Source organism: Budorcas taxicolor, chromosome 25 (genome assembly GCF_023091745.1).
Source record: "Budorcas taxicolor isolate Tak-1 chromosome 25, Takin1.1, whole genome shotgun sequence".
Classification (NCBI taxonomy): Eukaryota; Metazoa; Chordata; class Mammalia; order Artiodactyla; family Bovidae; genus Budorcas; species Budorcas taxicolor.
Genome location: NC_068934.1, coordinates 51,274,494 through 51,295,242, shown reverse-complemented (window position 1 = coordinate 51,295,242; position 20,749 = coordinate 51,274,494). Strand labels below are relative to the sequence as shown.

General features: G+C 63.7%; 2 protein-coding genes across 7 annotated transcripts; one reads left to right on the top strand and one right to left on the bottom strand.

Moving 5' to 3' along the window:
* The first annotated feature begins 471 nt into the window (after window positions 1-471).
* On the top strand, window positions 472-7,808 carry TALDO1 (transaldolase 1). The gene is made up of 8 exons (XM_052661980.1): window positions 472-619; window positions 3,754-3,877; window positions 5,068-5,175; window positions 5,312-5,443; window positions 6,692-6,867; window positions 6,979-7,176; window positions 7,283-7,428; window positions 7,605-7,808. Exons 1-8 carry the CDS (start codon window positions 523-525, stop codon window positions 7,635-7,637), a joined length of 1,014 nt encoding a protein of 337 aa, XP_052517940.1. The 5' UTR covers window positions 472-522; the 3' UTR covers window positions 7,638-7,808.
* A 1,425-nt stretch (window positions 7,809-9,233) lies between these two features.
* GATD1 (glutamine amidotransferase class 1 domain containing 1) lies at window positions 9,234-14,325 on the bottom strand. Of its 6 annotated transcripts, none has more exons than XM_052661895.1 (8): window positions 14,248-14,325; window positions 12,836-12,912; window positions 12,430-12,535; window positions 12,041-12,148; window positions 11,018-11,112; window positions 10,577-10,670; window positions 10,084-10,253; window positions 9,234-9,380 (listed from the first exon to the last, which is right to left on the bottom strand). In XM_052661895.1, the coding sequence occupies exons 1-8, from the start codon at window positions 14,309-14,311 to the stop codon at window positions 9,294-9,296; spliced, it is 801 nt and encodes a 266-aa protein (XP_052517855.1). In that variant the 5' UTR covers window positions 14,312-14,325; the 3' UTR covers window positions 9,234-9,293. The 6 variants fall into 6 exon arrangements, with proteins under 6 accessions (XP_052517855.1, XP_052517856.1, XP_052517857.1 ...); XM_052661896.1 differs by having other exon boundaries at window positions 10,120-10,253; XM_052661898.1 differs by lacking the exon at window positions 9,234-9,380 and adding an exon at window positions 10,328-10,439 and having other exon boundaries at window positions 10,122-10,253.
* Between the last annotated feature and the right edge of the window lie 6,424 nt (window positions 14,326-20,749).

Here is a 20,749-nt window from a genome sequence, read left to right as displayed (position 1 = left end):
GGCGCCGCTCCGGGGGGCGGGGCGCCGTCTCGGGGGCGGGGGCCGCCTCGGGGGCGGGGCGCCGCTCCGGGGGGCGGGGCGCCGCTCCGGGGGGCGGGGCGCCGCTCCGGGGGGCGGGGCGCCGCTCCGGGGGGCGGGGCGCCGCTCCGCCGGGCGGGGGCCGCCTCGGGGGCGGGGCGCCGCTCCGGGGGGTGGGGCGCCGTCTCGGGGGCGGGGCGCCGCTCCGGGGGGCGGGGCGCCGCTCCGCCGGGCGGGGGCCGTCTCGGGGGCGGGGCGCCGCTCCGGGGGGCGGGGCGCCGTCTCGGGGGCGGGGGCCGTCTCGGGGGCGGGGCGCCGCTCCGGGGGGTGGGGCGCCGTCTCGGGGGCGGGGCGCCGCTCCGGGGGGCGGGGCGCCGTCTCGGGGGCGGGGCCCCGTCGGCGCCGGCGCGCAGGTCCGCCCTCCCGCGCCGCGCTCGGATTGGCTGCGGCCGGGGGCGGGGCCCGCGGGGCACTGTGGGTCCCCCGCTCTCGCCGCCGCTCGCCATGTCGGGCTCCCCGGTGAAGCGGCAGAGGATGGAGAACGCGCTGGACCAGCTCAAGCAGTTCACCACCGTGGTGGCCGACACGGGCGACTTCCACGGTGAGGCCGCGCTGGGCCGCGCGCTCATGGGCGGGCCGCGCAGCAGGGAGAGACTTCGGGCGCGCGGGGCGCCGGCCCGCCGGGCGGCGTGGGGAGGTGGGGAGCGCCCGGGAGCGCGGGCGCGCGGCTGGGGGGCGCAGGGGCGGCGGCGAAGCCCGGCCACCCGGCTTCCTGGGCCGAGAAGTCTGTCCCCCTTCTCCTGGGCGCCCCTTGCCAGACGCCTCTGCGCCTCGCCCCCGCCCCCGCTTCGTCCCTCGTCCCCGCTTCGGCCCTGCTGTTCCCCGCCCCGCTTCTCCCTTGCTCTCGGCGCCCCGTGCTCGGTCCGCTTCACCGTCGCCGGGGCGTGGGTGCCTCAGGACCCGAACGCGCGGGGCCCGGCGCCCCCGTCCTCTCTGCGCTGCTGGAGTCCGCGGGGACCGCCAGTGGGTCAGGGGACGGTGTCCCAAGTACCTAGATTTGAAAAGCGACTCCTGGTCCGCCGTGGCGATGCGAACCACTTGTGGTTACACGGGGCAGTTTCGTTGCGCGAATGTTGAGCAGGAATACGAGTTAGTTTTGGGCCCAGAAAGACCAGACACTGCGAATGCCGCCACCTGCTTCTGAAACCCCGTGCTGCGCCCTTCCCACCCCTGCCCAGGGGACAGCTGTGCACGCTGGGGACCACGGCCGGGTGCGGGCCAGCTAGACGTTCACCGCCTGGGACCAAGGAGCCCCGGGCGTAAAGCCCCACTCACTGCAGGGAGGCACGCAAAGCTTGCCCCAGGTTTAGGTTTTCCTGGCTTGACTCACTTTCCTGGGAGGGAACTGGGGGGCTTGGCCTTCCCATCCTCTGCAGCAGAAACCCAGACGAGGTGCCCTCCATTCACATCCTCTGTGAACCATGAAGGCTGTCAGAGAAATCGTGAAATGCTCTGGGGCTGGGAGTGCTCTGGGGCACACGGTAGGGAAGGGACTTCCTCGTTTCTGCTTTCTCATGGTGACTTGAGAAACAGGCTTTATTTCCTCTTTGGTAAGAATAAGACTCTATCTCACAGAGCTGAGGAAAATGAGTAAGCATATTTGGCTGCTTAAATATAAACACTGGCGATGGTGATGGGCTTGAGTCCAACCTGTACGTTAAACCAGCTGACAGAAGGTTCCCTCCTGGTCAGAGCTGGGCACCCTGGGAAATTCCAGCTCCGGCTGACCTGCGAGGCCACCAGCTTCTTCTCACCCGTCCCTCCCTGGTCCAGGCCTCTGGCAGTGACCTCACCATGATAGAGGGTCTGGGAAGGTGGCTGCACGTCTTCCTGCTCCTTTTTGGTCCTAATTTTGTTTTTGGCTGCACTGGGTCTCTGCTTTGCACGGGCTTTTCTCTAGTTGCGGCACGCGGGGGCTGCGCTGCAGCTGCAGTGGAGGGCCTCTCACTGTGGTGGTCTCTCTTGTGGAACATGGGGTCTCGGGCTCAGGGGCTTGGTAGTTACGGCTCGAGGTTCAGTACTTGTGGTGCACCAGGGTTAGTTGCCCCAGGGCGTGTGGGATCATCCGGGCCCAGGGACCGAACTCACGTCCCCTGCAGTGGCAGGCAGGTAAGTCTTACCCACTGCCTCACCAGGGAGGTCCTGGTTTGTTCCTCTTAGTGTGGAGTGTTTCCCATCTTTGCTGAGTCTGTTTTGTTTTCCTGTTGGGTCTCACTGGGCAGCAGCTGCAGGCTGGCTGGTCTTCAGGTTAACTCTAACCCCTGACCTCTATTACCCAGCGCGTCCGGAGGCGTCTTGGGGAATGCTTGCTCTGTTCTCCTCTTTAGAAACGTTTAAACCCAGGTGGTGACACTGAAGATTGCTAAGTGAATGTCAGTGACTTTATTTAAAAACACGCTTATTGATAATGTGAATAGTACACTAGGTGTGTGTTAGCTGCTCAGTTTTGTCCGCCTCTTGGTGACCCCGTGGACGGTAGCCCACCAGGCTCCTCTGTGGAATACGGGAGGGGGTAGCCATTCCCTTCCCCAGGGGATCTTCCCAACCCAGGTATCTAACCTGGGTCTCCTGCACTGTAGGCAGATTCTTTACCAGCTGTGCCACCAGAGAAGCACGTAGCTGTGGTGTCAGCTTTACGGTCACTTTATGGACTGAAGGGTCTTGCCTTCGGGGCATCATAAGCCTCTTTGAAAGTAAGTCAGAGCTGTGGATGCTGTTCCCGGCTCCACGCCCCATGCCAGGCTCATGTTCTGTTTAAGGGTCCCTGGAGCCTGAAGCCCGTCTCTTGACCCCAGATTTTGTTTTAATTTTGTTAAAAGTCAGCATTATCAAGGTACTGTCTTCAGCGCATTACACTGGGTTTCAACACATTTGTGTAAGCTCCACTCCAGAGCATGCTTTCTTAACTTGTTATTTTGAAATAATTAGTAGAGTCCAGGAAGTTGCAGAATAAGCTCATAGGGTCCCACGAATCCTATTGCCATCACCTCCCCGGGTGTTCTGTGTGGCTGTGGTGTGATATCAGAACGGGGGACTTGCTGCCAGCAGGGTGCTGTGAGCAGGCTGCCGACTGGCCCTGCGTTCCCTAGTTTCCAGCTGCACAGAGGAGGGGGCGTCCTCTGTGGCGGGTTCTTACGGCCGCCAGGACAGGCAGGATACAGCTGTTCCCAGCCCCTGAGAGCCCCCCTTCCCTGTTTTCCATCTCCGTAGTCTTGTCATCAGAAGATACTTTGAAAATGCTATCCTGGAAGTTGAGTTTTGATGAACTTGAGCTCAGCATTGCCCTGTGACAGCCGGGGCCTCGAGACTCCTTGGAATTCCCGCCTGGTTATCAGGAAGGAACAAGTGTGTTAAAAGAATAGTTTGAAGGCCCGTGTCCAGCCCCTCCGCGGCTGACCTGGGCGCCAGCACCTGCGGACGCTGTCGGTCTCCTGGTCGCCTCCCTCCTTGCTCCTTGGTGCTGGGCAGCTCTTGGCTCTTGGCACGGCTGCTCACTGGCTTAGCCTCCAGGTTTCCTCACTGCGCTCAGCTGCCTCTTGACCAGCCTTCCTGCATGAAGTGTGGCCGCGCCCTACTTGGCTCTTTTCCTGTGTTTAGAGCTTTCAGGGGTCATCTCAGGTTTCTGGGTGGAAGCGGGCACTCCACTGACCCCTGCTTCCCACATTTACTTCCCAGCCATCGACGAGTACAAGCCCCAGGATGCCACCACCAACCCGTCCCTGATCCTGGCCGCGGCACAGATGCCAGCCTACCAGGAGCTGGTGGAGGAGGCCATTGCTTACGGCAGGAAGCTGGGCGGGTGAGTGCGGGGCTGTGGGTGTGGCCGGGTCTGCCTGCTTCCCACCCCTGAGGCCAGTTTGCCAGGGTTTTAGGCTCCAGGAAGGAATGCTGTCTGCTTTCTTGCAGGCATCACCCACTGTGAGTAAACAGGTCGCTGAGTTTTGCTGGCAGGAGCGTGTGGACAGCGCCCCAGAGTCCTTCCCCCGTTTGCAGCCGGTGTCCTCAGCCCTGGCAGCCGCAGAGCTGCTTTCTGGCACTTTGCTACCTTCTGACAGTTGTGTTGGAGTGAGAGTCACTGTCTCAGTGAGCAGTCCAGCTCATTCTGGAGCATTCACGCGTGCAGTGGTGCAGCCACAGTCCAGTCCGAGAATGTGCTCGCCTTCTAGAGTGTTCTCTCGTGCCTCCGCCTGCGACCACAGACGGGCTCTTCTCTCCATAGACTCACCTTTGCTGGGTTGCATTTTAAATGTTCATCTGGGTACTGCTCAGCTGAGAGTGGGCTCGCAGGGAACAGCGGTGCCTGGCAGGAGCTGTGCCCCTGGTAGGAGCTGTGCCGGGCTGGCCTGTCCCCCTCTGGTTCCCTGTGTGCTGAGGTCAGCCGTGTGCAGGGGTGGCAGTCATGCCCGGGGCCTGCCCTGCCCCCCGCCGTGCACCCTGTGCTGGCGGCTCCCCTTGCTTCTCAATGCTCCTGGAATTGGTGGCGAGGCAGTGCCCTTAGTGATCAGCAGACTGGCCCTGCTCTCAGGCCGGAGATCTTTGTGGTCCATCTTGGAGCCGCACTGTGCCCTTTATTCATCTGCCCAGGCAGCTTTAGAGAGGTTGGGAACAGTGTTTTGTTCAAGCCCCCAAAGATGGGAGGGCTCAGCTCAAAGGATGGAGACACTGGAGATGAGGCAGGTGTGGCCGCCCCCGTGTGAGCAGCCTCAGTGCCCGAACCAGCTGCTTCTTTGGGGAGAGGGCGGGCGCTCGAGCTCGGCCCGTCGGGGAGCTGAGGTGTCCTGCGAGCCATGTGGTGCGGCCAGAATTTAAAAAGAAAGAAAATGGATAAGACGGTCAGTTTCCTGATGTGAATTTCATCACCACTTTAAAAGTTTTTTAACAAAAAAAAAGATGGTGGGAAAAGAATTTGGGAAGCAGGTAACACTTTTTGTAGAATCCTGTGCATTTAAAAGTAAGCTTCTAACCTCATTTTTTCCCTTGGAATTTCAGGTCACAAGAGGAACAGATTACAAATGCTGTTGATAAACTTTTTGTGTTGTTTGGGGCAGAAATACTGAAGAAAATTCCAGGCCGCGTATCCACGGAAGTGGACGCCAGGTAAGGCCTCAGGGCCGCCGGGTTGGGGTGTCAAGAGCAGCAGCCGCTGTTGTTCCCGGTGCCACGCGCTGCTGTGGGCGCCTGGCCTCCGCCTGCCCCACTCAGCTGCTGCAAGCGGGTGCCCGGTCCCCCGTAGGCTCTCCTTTGATAAGGATGCGATGGTGGCCCGCGCCCGGCGCCTCATTGAGCTATACAAGGAGGCTGGCATCAGCAAGGAGCGGATCCTGATAAAGCTCTCGTCCACCTGGGAAGGAATTCAGGCCGGAAAGTAAGTGTCCCCGTGAGTGAGGAGCTGCTGGGGCCTCTGCCCGTCCTGGGTGGGCCCCTCGGGCAGTGGGCCTGTGCGGTGCCGCCGGCAGAGGTGTCGTCTGCCAAGGACAGAGTGGGAGTCGGCTCCCCCCAAGCACGCTGGGCGCGGAGGGGGCAGGCGGTCGTGGACAGGACGCTGCCCTCGCGCCGAGCCTCAGCCGTCCTGGGAGCGCCTGGCCACCCCCACGGGTCCCTGTGTTGTTACGGCCCCGCACCCTTCTGCCTCTGAACGCTTCCGCCGGAAGGGGCCGCGCTGCACGTGGCCTTCGTGTGTGGCTTCCCTTGCTTGGCTCGCGTTCCAGGCTCGCGCGCCATGTGCGTGGCGGAGCTGAGTCCCCCGTAAGGAGGTCTCCGTGTGTGCACACCTTCCAAGCACATCCTCCCGGGGCACGTGGCTGCCCGTGTCGGATAACGCTGAGCGTGTGCCCGGGGCGCTCTCCTGTGGGCACACACCAGCGGCGGAGTTGCTGGGCGTGTGCCCGGGATGCTCTCCTGTGGGCACACACCAGCGGCGGAGTTGCTGGCCCAGGGCTCATGGCGTTGGCCACTGAGGTGGCGCTGTGCCCCCAAGGCTGTGCTTCTTGACCGCTTCCCTGTGGCCCGGTGGCCGGGCGCCTCTGAAACCATCCACCGGGACAGGAACTCGGCTGGCAGGTGATAGAGCGTGGCCAGGACCCCCTTCTCGTGGCTGGCCCTGACGTCATCTGGGGGACGGGCTTTCTGCAGGCTGACCCAGAGGGCAGGGCCTTGGGGCCGGAGAGGCTGTGGGATTGAGGCAGGACGCTGCTGCGGTTGGAGCCGGCTCCGTGATCTCCAGCCCAGAGATCCCTTTTTTTCTTCGGCTGTGCTGGGTCTTCACGGCTGCCTGGCTTTTCTCCAGGTGGGAGGCGGGGGCTTCGCATTGTGGCGGCTCCTCTTGTGGAGTACAGGCTCCGGTGCTCGGGGGCATGTGGGGTCTTCCCGGACCAGGGACTGAACCCGCGTCTCCTGCACTGGCCCAGCACGGAGGTTCTGTGACAAGGGAGGACTGTGTCTGCAGCTCTCGGGGGGCCTCTCACCGTGCTCCCTGTTCTGAAATGTGGGTTTGATGAGGTCTAGTTGCCCACAAGCCGCTGGCCTGAGCTCGCCCTGGTGAACTTACTCACGAGGGTGGGGCGCCGCGCCCCTGCCTTCCGGGGGCTGACCCGTGCGCCGTCCGTCCCCGCAGGGAGCTGGAGGAGCGGCACGGCATCCGGTGCAACATGACGCTGCTCTTCTCCTTCGCCCAGGCCGTGGCCTGCGCCGAGGCCGGCGTGACGCTCATCTCGCCCTTCGTGGGCCGCATCCTTGACTGGCACGTGGCCAACACAGACAAGAAGTCCTACGAGCCCCAGGAGGACCCCGGTCAGTGGCCCCCCCCGGGCCGGGGCAGGGGGGTGCTGTGCCGCGTGCTTCCGGGGGGCCCCAGGACCGAGGGTCGGGCGGCACGGATGGCAGCTCCCGTGTGTCCCCCAGGAGTGAGGAGCGTCGCCAAGATCTACAACTATTACAAGAAGTTCGGCTACAAAACCATCGTCATGGGCGCCTCCTTCCGCAACACGGGCGAGGTCAAGGCCCTGGCTGGCTGCGACTTCCTCACCATCTCGCCCCAGCTCCTGGGGGAGCTGCTCAAGGACCACAGCAAGCTGGCGCCTGCGCTCTCGGCCAAAGCAGGTAAGACCACCCCTCCCGCCTTCCGCCAACCTGGAGCCTCTGGGCGGGCTGCCTCCACCCGGCGGGGGGCCTCACTGAGCCCGCGGCCCCGGCCTCTGCTCCGCAGCCCAGGCCAGTGACCTGGAGAAGATCGAGCTGGACGAGAAGGCCTTCCGCTGGCTGCACAACGAGGACCGCATGGCTGTGGAGAAGCTCTCTGACGGGATCCGCAGGTTCGCCGCGGACGCGGTGAAGCTGGAGCGGATGTTGAGGGTGAGCGCCGGGCCAGGGTTGGGACGGGCGCCTGGGCAGGAGGGGTCATGGCCCGGCAGGGGGGGCGGGGCCGCTGTCGGGAGGGCCCAGGGCAGCAGGCCTGGCCGGGGGCGGGGGCGGGGGCGGGGGCGGGGGGCAGCCTGGTGGGCGCACCAGCTCACACCACTCGTTTCCAGGAACGGATGTTCAGCGCAGAGAATGGAAAATAGCGCGGCACTCGAGGCTGGACCACGGATCTGTGCGTCTCTGAATTGGCGCCTAATTGCACATGCTTTGTGATGAATCTTGGATTTTTTTTTTTTACTAATTGGAGCGGGGACGAATCATAGATTGCTGATTTATGTAAAAATCTGCTCAGCGCATTAAAGCCCTCACTTTTCCTTCCTGTCTGTCTCCTTCCCGGGGCCTGATGAAGGCAGGATTAGGTCAGCAGCCCCATGGGGACCTCCAGTCAGTGGTGACAGCCCCTCGCCTGCTGCTGGGCAGTGACCTGAGAGCTTCGACTCTGAAGAAGGGGACCCCCAAGCTTCTAAGCTGTGCCTGCAGAGCTGGGCTGGGGGTGCTGCCCTGGCGGAGAGGCCTGCTGTGGGGACACGCGGCCTCCCTGCCTCGGCCACGCTGCCCAGACTTTCCTTTGGCCCAGGCGCCTTTGGGGGTGGTGGTGCCACCTTGTGGGGACAGTGTGACATATTCGGGCCTCAGCTTCCACACCTCACGCCCGAGCGCAGGCGGGCAGCTTGCGCTTTGCTGCACCATCTGGACTGCAGTGGGCGTGCTGCACTGTGGAGGGCTTGGCAGTGGGTTGTGACGGGGGTCCACAGGGGAGCCCTTCCTCTCCGTGACCAGCCCGAGTTCCTGGAACTGAAAGGGGGTCGGCGCGGGGCCGGGGGGAGGCCGGGTCTGGAGGTCGGCGTGGGCGGGTGGGGGGGGCCCTGGGAGCAGGACAGGGTGGCTGGGCGTCCAGGTCTGCACCAGGGGAGCCAGGTGTCGGGATGGGCCTATGGGACACACCTCAGGTCTGGACGTGCACACTGTCCTCCCTCGGGGCCCTGCCAGGCCGGGCTTGTCCCCCATAGCTCCATGCAGGGCAGCCCGGCCCCTGGGAGTGTGCCTCTGGAGCTGCCCTCCCAGGAGCAAGAGCAGTGCTGGGTGGGCAGGGCTCAGGGCAGGCACCACGCTGCCAGTGTGCTGGCGGGGCGGGTCTTCCCCAGCCCCCTGCCAGCTACCTCGCCAGCTTGGGTCAGAGGGCCACGGCTTCCTGCAAGCCCTCAGCGACACCCCCGACTCCGTGCACCGAGCCGGTGAACAAGCTGTGTCCTAGGAGGTGGAAGTCGCCAGGCCGCCTGGCCCAGGGCCTTGGTGCAGACAGTGGGTACAGCTGACACGTGAAGCCCACCTGCTCACAGGCCTGACCCCCTGCAGCCAGCGCTGTGGGACACACTGGCCCCCGACCCTCCCACAAAGGGCCAGTCCACCGTGAATCTCCTGGACGCCTCATCGGGTGTCCACTGGGCACGACGTGAATACTGTCCATTAAGAATGCTCCTTTCATGTAAGCTACGACTCATCGAAAACACCACCAGACAGCCACACACCGTTTTCGTGGACTTGGAGCTCAGGGTCTGTTTTCAACACTGAGCATGTGGGAAATCCCACGGGGCCTCTTGCTGGATCCTGGGCCACGGCCCCCACCCCAGCGCCCTGGGCATGGAGACCTGGCCACATGGGGCCAGCAAAGAAGGCTGGGTAGGGCCCCGCCCCGCAGAGCCCACCCAGGTCAGGTACGGACACTCAGAAGATGGCCCTAAGGCGTCACCATTTTCCTCTTTATTTGCGTTACCATTTTAAAAAACGCTTTTGTCCAGCTAGGTCCATCGCCAACTGGTGCCACACACGGGATGGCTGGTGAGGGGGCCCAGGCCCAGGGTGCGGAGGCCAGCAGGTGTCTGGAGCTGCTGGCAGAGAGGGGCGCGTACAGGGCACGGCCTGGTCTGCAGCGCTGGGACTGAGACGCCTGGCCGCCTCCCTCCTCCTCCCTTCCGAGGGGCTGGCCAGGGCAGAGCCAGGCTGAGAGAGGAGACACACATGGGGCAGGGCAGCTCCGGGGCCCAGCTGTGGGCCCCAGGCCAGGCAGGCGCCCTGAGAAGCTGGAGAGCACCCAGGCTGCACTGGAGTCTGCTGGCTGGACAACCACCTGGCAACCCAGGACCGTCCGCCACCCCAGGCCAGCCGGCCACACTCCAAGAGGAGCTCAGGGCCCTGCCATGTCCACCCCGAAGCAGGCCTGGCCGTCAGGACCTGGACACCACTCGGCAGGATGGCTGTGGGTGCTATCTACAAGCTTCACTCCCAACGTTGGAAGGGACGTGTAGACGCCGCAGCGTCTGCCTGAGTCCACCCCAGCCTTACGTGGGGTTGCCATCGTGTTGAAACAGCGCTCCAGGCTAGTGTCAGCCCCCACCAAGGCCCAAAGGGGTGGGCAGACCACAGGGAAGCCAGGAACGGGACCCTGGGGTCCTGGTCAGCAATCGCCCCAGCTTCCAGGAAGGCTCTGCGTCCCCCCGGGACCCCACAGCTGACTGTGGAGCACTCGGGGTGCTCGGGGCCCACGGACAGCCCGCTCAGCACTCCCTACCCCTCCCCAGGGAGACCCACCACAGTCACCGGCTCGGCCCATCCCCCAAGGCCGACCCCTTCAGGGAGGATCCTCAGAGCACCCAGGAGTTCCACCAGGGGCCAGGCAGGCCGGGTGTCATGAGGCAGGGTCTCGGGGGACACCCAGGACATCTGGAGGTGGCGGCATCTGCTCGGGGCCTGCTCACTTCCTGTGGGGTAGATGCCAGTTCAGACACAGGGGCCGGGCACCAGGCGGGCCCCACCGCCACCCGTGGCCCCTCACCGGCTGCCACAGAGGAAAAGCAAGTTCTGCACAGCAGGGACGGTGGAGCCGGCGTTCTGCCCGGTGACCAGGTGGCGGTCCAGCACCACGTGCAAGGCGTCAGGCTTGCTGGCTGCAGGGAACCCGAGCGCCGGGGCCTCAGGCTGCGAGCGGGGCGCCCCGAAACCCCGCCGCCCTGCCCCGCCGCCCCAGCTGGGGCTCGCGACCAGGGTTCCCACGGTCCCCTGGACGCTCAGCCCGGCTGCTCACCGCTGAAGCAGGCCCCTGCGTCCTTCACGAAGTCCTCCACGACCAGGGGCAGGTGGGCGAAACCTGGTGCCCGTACTAGCTCGTACACGGAGGGCTGTGGGGTCGGGGCAGTGCCCAGGGTCAGGGGGCTGTGGCCCCCGCCAGGCGCTGCCTGTGGGGAGGGGTCCACTGCAGGGGCGAAGCTTCCCGGGTCCTCCCCAGCATCAGGACACGGGGCCACCAGAAAGGTCCAAGCAGGTGAGCTCAGGGTCGAGGGTCGGGCACGGAGCCTGACAAGGGGGTGTGGCGGTGCCCCTAGAGGAGCCCCCCCAGACCCACCCCAGGACCTGCGAGCAGCCACCCACTCAATGGGGCTCGAGGGACCCCCGCTGCAAGTCCCCTGCCCCGCGCTGGGCCAACAACTGCTGCCCCCCCAAGGGCCCCGCCTGTCCGTGCACTCACCCCGGTGACACTGTAGCCTTGGAACACCCAGGACCTGTCCTCGCTGGTGGCGCAGCAGAGGGCGGCCACGCCGTGGCCCACAGCACAGATGGGCTCTGCAAGCAGGTCAGTGCGTGCTCGACGCCGCGGCCGCCCAGACCCCAGTGACACCCTATCTCCCGGCCCTCCACACAAGGTGAGTTTGTTCAGAGCTCGGATCCCCTCAAGCTGTTCAGGGGCTGAGAGCCAGGCTCAGTGGGAGGAAGATGGCTGCTGGGTCCACCCGTCACACGGGAGCACCGCCCCCTGCCTGTCAGAGCCGCCTGACCCGGCCTCTGGGCAGCGCCTGGAGCCCCCTCCTCGGAATGCAGTCGGTAGCGGGGCAGGGGGACCCCGGCCCTCCGCTCAACCCCAGGCCCCTGGCTCCAAGCCCCCGTCTCAGAGGGCAGGCTGGCACAAGTGCGTTCCCACGGCTGAGTGCCCGGACAAGCACTGCCCATGGACAGGAGGCCCCATTTCCACCAACAAAGGACGCTGTGTGCAGCCTTGGGTTTGCCCACTCGTCCTGACGCCAGGCCAAGGCAGTGCGCCACATCCCCTTGGAGCAGACACGTCTCCTCAGGGCAGTTTTCCCAGCCCCTGCCCCACGGCCACCCACATACCCCACCAGGAACCAAGCCAGCATCCTGCCTGCCCATCTTGCGGGGGGTGGAGCTCCCAGCCCACAGCCCCCAAGGGAACCAGGCTGAGGCACCACAGGGGCAAGTCGGGAGGCCAGCGGTGGAAGGGATGCCCACCTTTGTGTGTGTGTGCACCACACGCGCGTGTATACGCACTGTTAAACCTGTCCACTGGTCAGGACCATGGCGCCCCACACTGACCCTAGGCAGTTCCTGCAATGACTCGGCATTCCCACCAAAACCTGAACCCCAATGAGGCCCACGACACCACCTCCCGCACCCCCTCAGGCACTCCTCCCTGTCGGCGGGGTCCCCTCTTCCCTGGATCTCACGCCACCCCCCAGCCTGGGCCCGAGGCACCTACTGCTCTCAGAGTGGAAGTGCTGCAGGATGCGAGCCAGGGACCCGCTGCTGGCCAGGTCCACCAGGGCCCCAGGGCAGCTGGGAATCAGCAGGGCATGGTAGCGGGCTCCTGGGGGACCACAGCCCAGTCAGTCACGGACGACGGAGCCAGCAGCCGGCTCCTCTCTGCTCCTGCTGCCCCCACCGGCTGAGGCTCCCGAGGCCCACAAACCACCTGTGTGCCCGCCAGCTCCCTCCCCTGCTGGGAGCTCTGGCCACCGGACAGGACGTGGCCCGGATGGCCACAGTGCTCCGTGGCAACCCCCGGAATGCTCCAGGAAGTCGAGAAAGTAGTTTGGGGTCAGGACCCAGCAGGAACCGCACCCCCCAAGGCCCTCCCAGGCCCCACACCGTCAATAGACTCCAGCTTGGCGGGGCTGGCGTAAGCTTTGAGGCGGAAGTCCTGCACCCAGCGCGCGTTGCTCTCGTTCACGTCGACGAAGTCCATGGGCTTCCCCTGTGGGAGCCCAGAGGCCAAGGGTCAGCACCTCACCCCCTGCTACTGGCATACGGAGGCTCCAGGAAACTGACAAGGGCTGGGACCCCCGGCAGCCCCTCGGGACAAAGACACCGTCAGCTCAGCCCCTCAGCCCCTGCCGGCCGCATTCCCCGCCCGTCGAGTGGAAGCAGGTGTCCCAGGAGCCTCTGGGGAGACTCAGCACAGTGCCCCTGGGGTCCGGGGCCCTAGGCCCCTCCATGAATGGTGTCACTCTCCTGGAGACACGGGCTCTCCTGGAGACAGGGGCGCTGGACTCACCCCAGGGGTGGCCACTTGCAGGCTGAAGGCAGCGCTGGCCAGCGTGAAGCAGTGCAGGAAGGACTGGGCCGACACGCCTGCGAGGAGACGCAACCCGGTCGGTTCGGGGCTTCTCCCGGCCTGGGGAGCAGCCATTCACCCCACCTCACCCAGGGCCCACCCCGCACATGGGTGGGGCAGCAGTTGCAGCCCCCTGGCCCCCTCATCCCCTGAAGGGGGTCTCTCTCTCCCTCCAGCCTGACCACTACGGGCCTTTTCCAGAAGGCGAAGCCAAGTGTGAGGGTCCCTAACACTCCCTCACCAGGGACTGAGACCCCCACACACCCACCGATTTCAGCCGGGGGAGGGGAGGGGGGCAGTGATAGAGGCCTGTGGCTCTGGAGGCGGGGCCGCGGCCTGTGTCCGCGGCGAAGGGAGGTGCCTGCGGGATCGGGGCGGTGGGCTCCTTCCCCCACAGAGCTCCTGGGTCCTGCACGCCACCCCAGCCCTGGCGCTGTGCCCCGCCCTCTTCTCTGTGGACCCAGGAGGAAGGCTCCCCACTTCTGGGGGCTGAGGCTCCATCACAGACACCTGCTTCTAAAGGGACCTGATCTGCGTCCTTCCGCCTTTACGTGAATCAGGGGACTCCACCCTGGACCTCATCTTGGACCTCACCTCTCTCCAGTCTGTGGATCGGTGCAGGCACACTGCAGACAGTCTGCATACCTGGCAAAGGCAGTCTCCCCAGTTCTGCCCGGTTCCTCCAGCCCCCTCTACCCCACCTGCTTTGGCCCAGGGTCCCCGGAAGGGCCTACTCTTCCTGCCCACAGAGCCCAGCAGCCTTTCAGAGCTGTGCCCCCAATCCATGTCCTCAACATTCCTCCCCGGGGGCACACCCAGGCCGGCGCGACCCCTCCTCACCATTACCTTGCTCCCAGCAGTCACCCACGACTCCAGGACTGAACCCCACTCTCAGTGGCTCAGCCGTGACCTCTCCACGGGAGGTGGTGCCCCTCAGTGTCTCCGTTCTGGGGGGCAGCTCAGGGGCCCTGCCTGGTGCTCAGCACACTGCGACCCCGTGTCCCGCTGCCCTCGCTCTCCCGCCCACCTGGGCAGCAGCTCCCCGCCGATCGACCTCCTAGCGGAAGCCGAGGCGCCCGGCGCCGCCGCCCGCCGGCCCGGAGCACCCGAGGCCTCGGCCGAGAAGCAGCGCTCGTGGGCGGGGCCCGGCCGCCCGGCTCCCCTCGCACCTTCACCCGGGACCCAGCCGGCGGGCGCGGCCCGCGCACCGCAGGGCCCCGGGACAGTCCCCCCACGCCCGCGTCCCCGGGCGGCGGCCGGGCGCACTGGCCAGCCCGCAGCGAGCACCACCGCGGGCGGCTCTCCACGAGCCGGAGCGCTCGCGGCCCCGACCGCGCCGTGGCGAGCCTCACCTTCCGCGGCGCCGCTGGCCACGAGGAGGCAGGCGGGCCGGCTCGGGAGCCGCTCGGACGCCATGGCGGGCCTGCGGGGGGCCGGCACGACTGCGCGTGCGCGGGGCGGCGGGGCGCGTGCGCGGGGCGGCGGGGCGCGGGCGCGGGCGCAGTCACGCGCCGCGCGGCCTGGGGGCGGGGCTGAGCGGCGCTGGCCCCGCCTCCTCCCACCCCCAGCTCGAGTCCGGGTCCGATTCCGGGTCAAGTCGGCCGCCCGCCGCGGGCAACTGAGCCCTTGGGCGCGCTCCCGGGCCGCGTCCGCGTCGTGGCCCCGGGGGTCCGCAGAGAGGTCTGAGCTGGGCTGCGGGACCGCAGCTGCACGGAGCAGGCTCCTAGCCCGACCCCCGCTCGCGGTCGTCGGGAACACGGTTCCTGACCCTCCCGAAACCCAGGTCGGGGCGCGGGCCAGCCTGAAAGGAATGCGTCCCGCGTGGCATTTGACACCTTGCAGGACATGGCAGCGGCGGTAGCATGCGGCCTCCCCGTCCAGAAGCCTCACTCTGGGTCCGGCAGTGGTCCGTCTGTCAGTGTCCAATAGGGCGGACACCCACAAGGTGACCTGTCAGGGCGATTGAGGTGCCCCCCGGGTGGACTGGGAGTCTCGCTGCCCCTTCCTGAGCAGGTTCTCATACCAGGGAGTGGCCACTACCCTCACATGGGAGGGGGCAGCGGTGAAGAGGTTCCTGTTACTCAGGCCTGGCCCTGAGGCCAACACCTGGGCCAGGTGGCCAAGCGCACCTGGGCATGATGGCCGGTGCTGCAGCAGGTGTCTGCTCCCCTGAGGGCAGGCGCAGGACCAGAACGGCCAGCAGCCCAGGCCCGGTGACTGTCTCCTAGCCCATCGCTCAGTCTAGAGGCGAGAAGAAGGGGCTCCCCCTTCAGAGCCCCCATCCCATCCTGCTGAGCCCCCTCCCACAGTTGTTGCCCCGGGTCACACCTGATGTGTGAGCTCACCTGCCTCCCCCTGGGCATCACCTACAGGCTGTGCCAGTTCCTGGTCATCAGCTGAGTGCCCAGTGGAACAGTAGGAGGTAGGGCAGGCCTCGGGGCTGGGCACGAGGGCTCTGCTGTTGGGGCTGTGACGCCCTTGAACCTGGGCTCTTGCAGGTGCTGGGGCCCCCGAGGCACAAAGTCCCTGGGGACCAAAGGTCATGTTTTCCTGCGACAGCGTTTCATTCCTGTCCCTAGAACCTGCTCACCCTTGAAGCCAAGAACGGGTGACTGGGGGGCCATTTCTGGGGGACTTTCTGCCCGGTGGGGCTGGCCAGTGCCTCAGGTCTCCTCTGCTTTCTCCCCTGGAAACTTCCTCTTTTCAAAGCACATCTGATCCTTTCCCCAGGAGCCATTTCACTTCCTATTTCTATCTTCCAAATGCTGGAACCCACCTCTCTGCCCGTCAAACTCCTAACCATCCCTCAAAGCCCATGGGCACCAAGGCACTGTCTACCCAATACTCCCTTCCTGAGAATACCCCATGCAAGGACTTCCCTGGGTGCCCCTTTGTTATCTCAGTCGGCCTGCTGGGTGGACCTCCCACACAGGGACTTGGGATCGAGGCTCTCTCAGGGAGGATGTGTCATGGGCAGCCCAGCTTCCCAAACAGGCAGCAGAGGGCCAGGAACCGTCCCACTTCCCTTCAGCGGTCAAGCTCCTCAGCTCTGGGCTCTCTTTTGGCTGGGGTTGGGCTGGGAGGCCTCCATAGACTTAGATCCCAAGCACCTGTGGGTTGTGCTGCAGCGGCCCCTGAACCTAGGACTGCCAAGGCCATGCCTGCCGGCTGGGCACAGGGCCCCTGCACCTGGAGCGGGAGCGTCGGCAGGGCTGCTGAGAGCGCGGAGCCGCTGGTTCCACTACTGACCCCAGGCTGCCAGCGCCTGGCCAGCAGCTGCCAGGCAGTGGCATTTTGTGGCCTGGAGTGGGGTGATGCGAAAGGGAGGCAGGCCCTGTCCCAGTCTGGCCTATCCCAGGGCCCAGGACATCAGGACAGGGAGCGACAGAGGCCTGGGAGGGTCCAGAGGAGCATCTGAAGGGGATTCCCCGCAAACACACCTCCAGGTCCTACAGAGCTGGACGGGGAGCCGGCGTGGATCCCAGGGGCATCTCCTGAGTGCTCTCTGCAACACGACAGGTGTGCGCTGCCCTCCAGCCAGGACAGGGGCTGCTCTCGGAGGGCAAGTGGAGGCATGGGGCTCTTGTCTGCTCAGCGGCCCTCTGACAGCCAGCGCGGCTCCACGGGCTGAAGGCCCCGGACGGGAAGCGCAGGCAGAATGGGGTTGGTCACTGGGAAGCCGGGAGCCTGTGCCTGCCTGCTCTTTCACCTCCCTGAGGGCAGGAAGCCATGGCCAGGGCGGGGTTGGAGGCGCAGGAGTCCAGGCCCCACTCGGCATCCACGGGACGGTCCAGAGCAGTGGGTCGCCGGCCAGCTCTGCCCTCCCCAGGCCTCTGCCACTCTGCCCTGGAAAAGAGGTTCTGGAGGCCCCTACCTGGCCTGAAGCACCAGCCCAGCCCACCCCCCGGTGCACCAAGAATGAGGTCCCAGGCCCCCAAAAGGGGGCTGCACACTCAGGGGAGGAGAGGGCGCTAGAGAGGAAAGCAGCCTGGACCCCCACAGGCACCGTCTGCATCCCTGCGCAGTGACCCCATGTGCGACCCAGCTTCCCCTGCCGGCCCGGCGACAGGGCCTCTGGCCCTGGGCATGCTCCTACCGGCTGAGTTCTCCTGGCTTTCAGAGGTCCTTGTAAGCCTGCGTGGGATTTGCAGTGTGAGCTTCTTATATATGGAACACTTTTTATATCTGGTATTTTGTTCAGATCTCAAGAGTGGTGCTGTAGGAAAGGTCACTGGTCAGCAGGGCTTCCCTGGCGGCTCAGCTGGTAAAGATCCACCTGCAATTGTGGGAGACCTGGTGTTCGATCCCTGGGTTGGCAAGATCTCCTGGAGAAGGGAAAGGCTCCCCACTCCAGTATTCTGGCCTGGAGAATCCCATGGACTGCATAGTCCATGAGGTCGCACGGAGGACACAGCTGAGCGGCTTTCATTTTCACTGGGTGTCCCCAAGAGGTTTTATTTTTTTATCGTTCGGAGGCATCCCTACCTTCCTCAAGCTTAGGAATGCTATGAACCAGAGGCTGAGGGGCTTCCCTGGTAAGAATCCACCTTGCAACACAGGGGATGCCAGTTTGATCTCTGGTCCAGGAAGATTCCACAACGTCATGGGGCACCTAAGCCCCCAAGCCACAGCTATGAAACCCGCATGGGCTGGAACCTGTGGTCGGAAACCAGAGAAGCCGCTGCAACGGGAAGCCCCCCCACCGCAGCTAAGAGAGAGAAAGCCCACGCGCAGCAACAAAGACCCAGCACAGCCATAAGCACGTAAATACGTATACACACACTTTATTTTTTAAATATTTTTTTGATGTAGACCATTTTTAAAGTCTTTTTATTGAATTTGTTAGAATATTGTTTCTGTTTTATGTTTTGGTTTTCCGGCCGCAAGGCATATGGGATCCTAACTCCCTGGCCAGGGATTGAACCTGCACCCCTTGCGTCGGAAGGTGAAGTCTTAACCACTGGACCACCAGGGAAGGCCCCATGTACATACACTTTAAAAGCTGAGCCTCAGAACCCTCATGGCACCCTGGGACCTCAGCTGCCCAATTCTAACATTCCCCGCAAGGGGCCACCAGTAACTGAGCATGCGTGGAAATTAGACGAAATAAGGAAACGAGAGAAGCGAAGCATCCCTAAAGCTTAGATGCTGCGTTTCTCTCAGTGAAAGTGAAAGCCGCTCAGTTGTGTCCTCCGTTGACCCCATGGGACTCTCCAGGCCAGGATACTGGAGTGGGGAGCCTTTCCCTTCTCCAGGGGATCTTGCCAACCCAGGGATCGAACAGCAGGCCTCTCGAGTTGCGGACGGGAACAAGAGGTTACAAAGTAGTGTCTCGAAAGTACAGTGTGGCCTGGAGGCAGGTGCAGGCAGACGCAGGCCCAGGACAGACCCTGGCTGTGTGGGGAGTGACAGCGGGAGCCAGAGTCACCACGAGGCTGAGGGGACCGTGGCCCCCTTCGTCTCTGGTGGGAGAGAAGCGCCACGAGCTCCTCCACTCAGTCCCCACGAGACCCGAGGTTCAGATGGGTTAAAGTCCTTGCTGTGAGTAAGTGCCAAGAGTGTTAGATTAGAAAAGATTCCAGAAGGTTAGACAGTAAAGGGATCAACGGTTATGTGTGAAAACTTGAGATCTGGGGACTTCTAGACACAGGAAACAGATGCAAGCCAGCCACTGAACGCAGATAAGTGCCATTTGGCAAAGGCTCGGAATACGAGGCACATAAGGAAACGCACGCGGGAGTGCCCTGTGGTTAGAGCTCTGCGCTTTCACTGCCTGGGCCAGGGTTCAATCCTGGTCAACCTTTGGTCAGGGAACTAAGATCTCCCAGGCCCTGCATCCGGACCAAAAAAAAAAAAATCCTCCAAATAAATGACAAGAAGGCCTCTCGTCTGCAGAAAACCAGGTAAGCGGCAGCAACAGGAAAATCAGGAAAGGCGACGCCTGGACAGGCAAGGACTCAGTAAGCAGCAGCAGTTGGGTCCGTGCAGCCGAAACGACCCAAGGTGGCCCCTCTCAGACAGGCTGTCAACCTCGGAGGCTTCGCCCGCTCCCGTGTCACTGGGTGAGAGGCACGCTTCTCTCCCGGCCGCCCCACAGGCATGAGACACGGCTGCCGAGTTTAAGGGGCACACCGTGCAGCCCAGCCACCCCACCTCTGAGCAGGTCCCTGAGTGAGCTGTGTGCTGGGCCCACAGTCGTAGCAGCCAACAAGTGGAGGCAACTCAGCGCCCATCAGCGAACGATGCATCCACAAAATATGGTCCACGCGTAGGGTGGGACTTAAAAGGAAGGAAATCCTGACACAGGCTACACCATGGATGACCCTTGAGAATGTGACACTCAGAGAAATAAGCAGACACAGAAGGACAAATCCTGTCTGACTCCATTCACCTGAGGTCGCCCACAGAGACAGAACGAACAGGTGTTTAACGGGGACAGAGGGTCAGTTTGGGAAGAGGAATCGTTTCCGAGGGCCGATGGGGTGACGCTCCCATAATGTGAATGTGCTTAGGGCCCAGGACCTGTGCGCCCTCAGGGTTAAGATAAAATGGGGGAAGCAGTGGAGACAGTGGCTGACTTTATTTTTCTGGGCTCCAAAATCACTGCAGATGGTGACTGCAGCCATGAAATTAAAAGATGCTTACTCCTCGGGAGGAAAGTTATGACCAACCTAGACAGCATATTAAAAAACAGAGACGTTATTTTGCCAACTAAGGTCCATCTAGTCAAGGCTATGGTTTTTCCAGTGGTCATGTATGGATGTGAGAGTTGGACTATAAAGAAAGCTGAGCGCCAAAGAATTGATGCTTTTGAACTGTGGTGTTGGAGAAGACTCTTGAGAGTCCCTTGGACTACAAGGAGATCCAACCAGTCCATCCTAAAAGAGATCAGTCCTGGGTGTTCATTGGAGGGACTGATGTTGAAGTTGAAACTCCAATACTTTGGCCACCTGATGGGAAGAGCTGATTCATTAGAAAAGACCCTGATGCTGGGAACAATTGAGGGCAGGAGGAGAAGGGGACAACAGAGGATGAGAAGGTTGGATGGCATCACTGACTCAATGGACATGAGTCTGAGTGAACTCCGGGAGTTGGTGATGGACAGGGAGGCCTGGCGTGCTGCAGTCCATGGGGTCGCGGAGTCGGGAACCGCTGAGCGACTGGACTGAGTTGAGTGAAGGATCCAGCTGCCGACGCAGGGACACAGGCTTGGTTCCTGGTGCGGTCACACCTGCCTCAAAGCGACTTGGCCTGTGGCCACGCCTGCCGAGCCCGAGCTGCAGCAAGAGAAGCACCGCAGCTAGGGAGCAGCCCCACTCGCCACGCCTGGGGAAGGCCCGTGTGCAGCAGGGGAGCCCAGCGCAGCCAACGGTGGAAAGGCAACAGGAAGCCGAGGCAGCACCCCGAGAGAGCGCCGCTGCGGCCGAGGGCCAGACCCTCAGCTCCCGGCTGCGGGGACAGAACTCCCCTTCATAGCCACCCCCATCCTGCCCCGAGTCCCCACACGGCAGGAGACTTTTTTTTCTTCTTTTTTTGCATTTAAGGTGCAAGCGGAACAGAGTGGGAGAGGGGACCAGCTGGCTGGAGAGGGGCAGCGTGGGCGGCCACGAGGCCTGTGGACAAGCCCGTGGGCTCCGGCACCTTTCCTTGGTGGCTGGGCCTGGGCCAGGCGGTTCAGGGCGAGGGGTGCGTGTCCCAGGGAAACGCCCCAGGTTTGTGTGGGCCTGAAGTGTGGGTGCAGAGCCGGAGGTGGGTCCTGAAACTTGCACCTGGGTCCTCTAGGGCCAGGGCTGGCAGGAAGGCCGGGCGCAGCCATCTGGGTGGGGCCGGGCCTGGGCAGAGCCACGAGTGGAA

Bases quoted from the DNA above. Each gene is read 5' to 3' on its own strand.
- GATD1 (XM_052661895.1), bottom strand. From the start codon at position 14,311: ATGGCGTCCGAGCGGCTCCCGAGCCGGCCCGCCTGCCTCCTCGTGGCC. The intron at 12,913-14,247 runs GTGAGGCTCGCC...GTCTCCTCGCAG, and splicing joins GGCCAGCGGCGCCGCGGAAG to GCGTGTCGGCCCAGTCCTTC. The intron at 10,671-11,017 runs GTGAGTGCACGG...CCGACCCCACAG, and splicing joins AAGGCTACAGTGTCACCGGG to CCCTCCGTGTACGAGCTAGT.
- TALDO1 (XM_052661980.1), top strand. From the start codon at position 523: ATGTCGGGCTCCCCGGTGAAGCGGCAGAGGATGGAGAACGCGCTGGAC. The intron at 3,878-5,067 runs GTGAGTGCGGGG...TTGGAATTTCAG, and splicing joins TACGGCAGGAAGCTGGGCGG to GTCACAAGAGGAACAGATTA. The intron at 7,177-7,282 runs GTAAGACCACCC...TCTGCTCCGCAG, and splicing joins TGCGCTCTCGGCCAAAGCAG to CCCAGGCCAGTGACCTGGAG.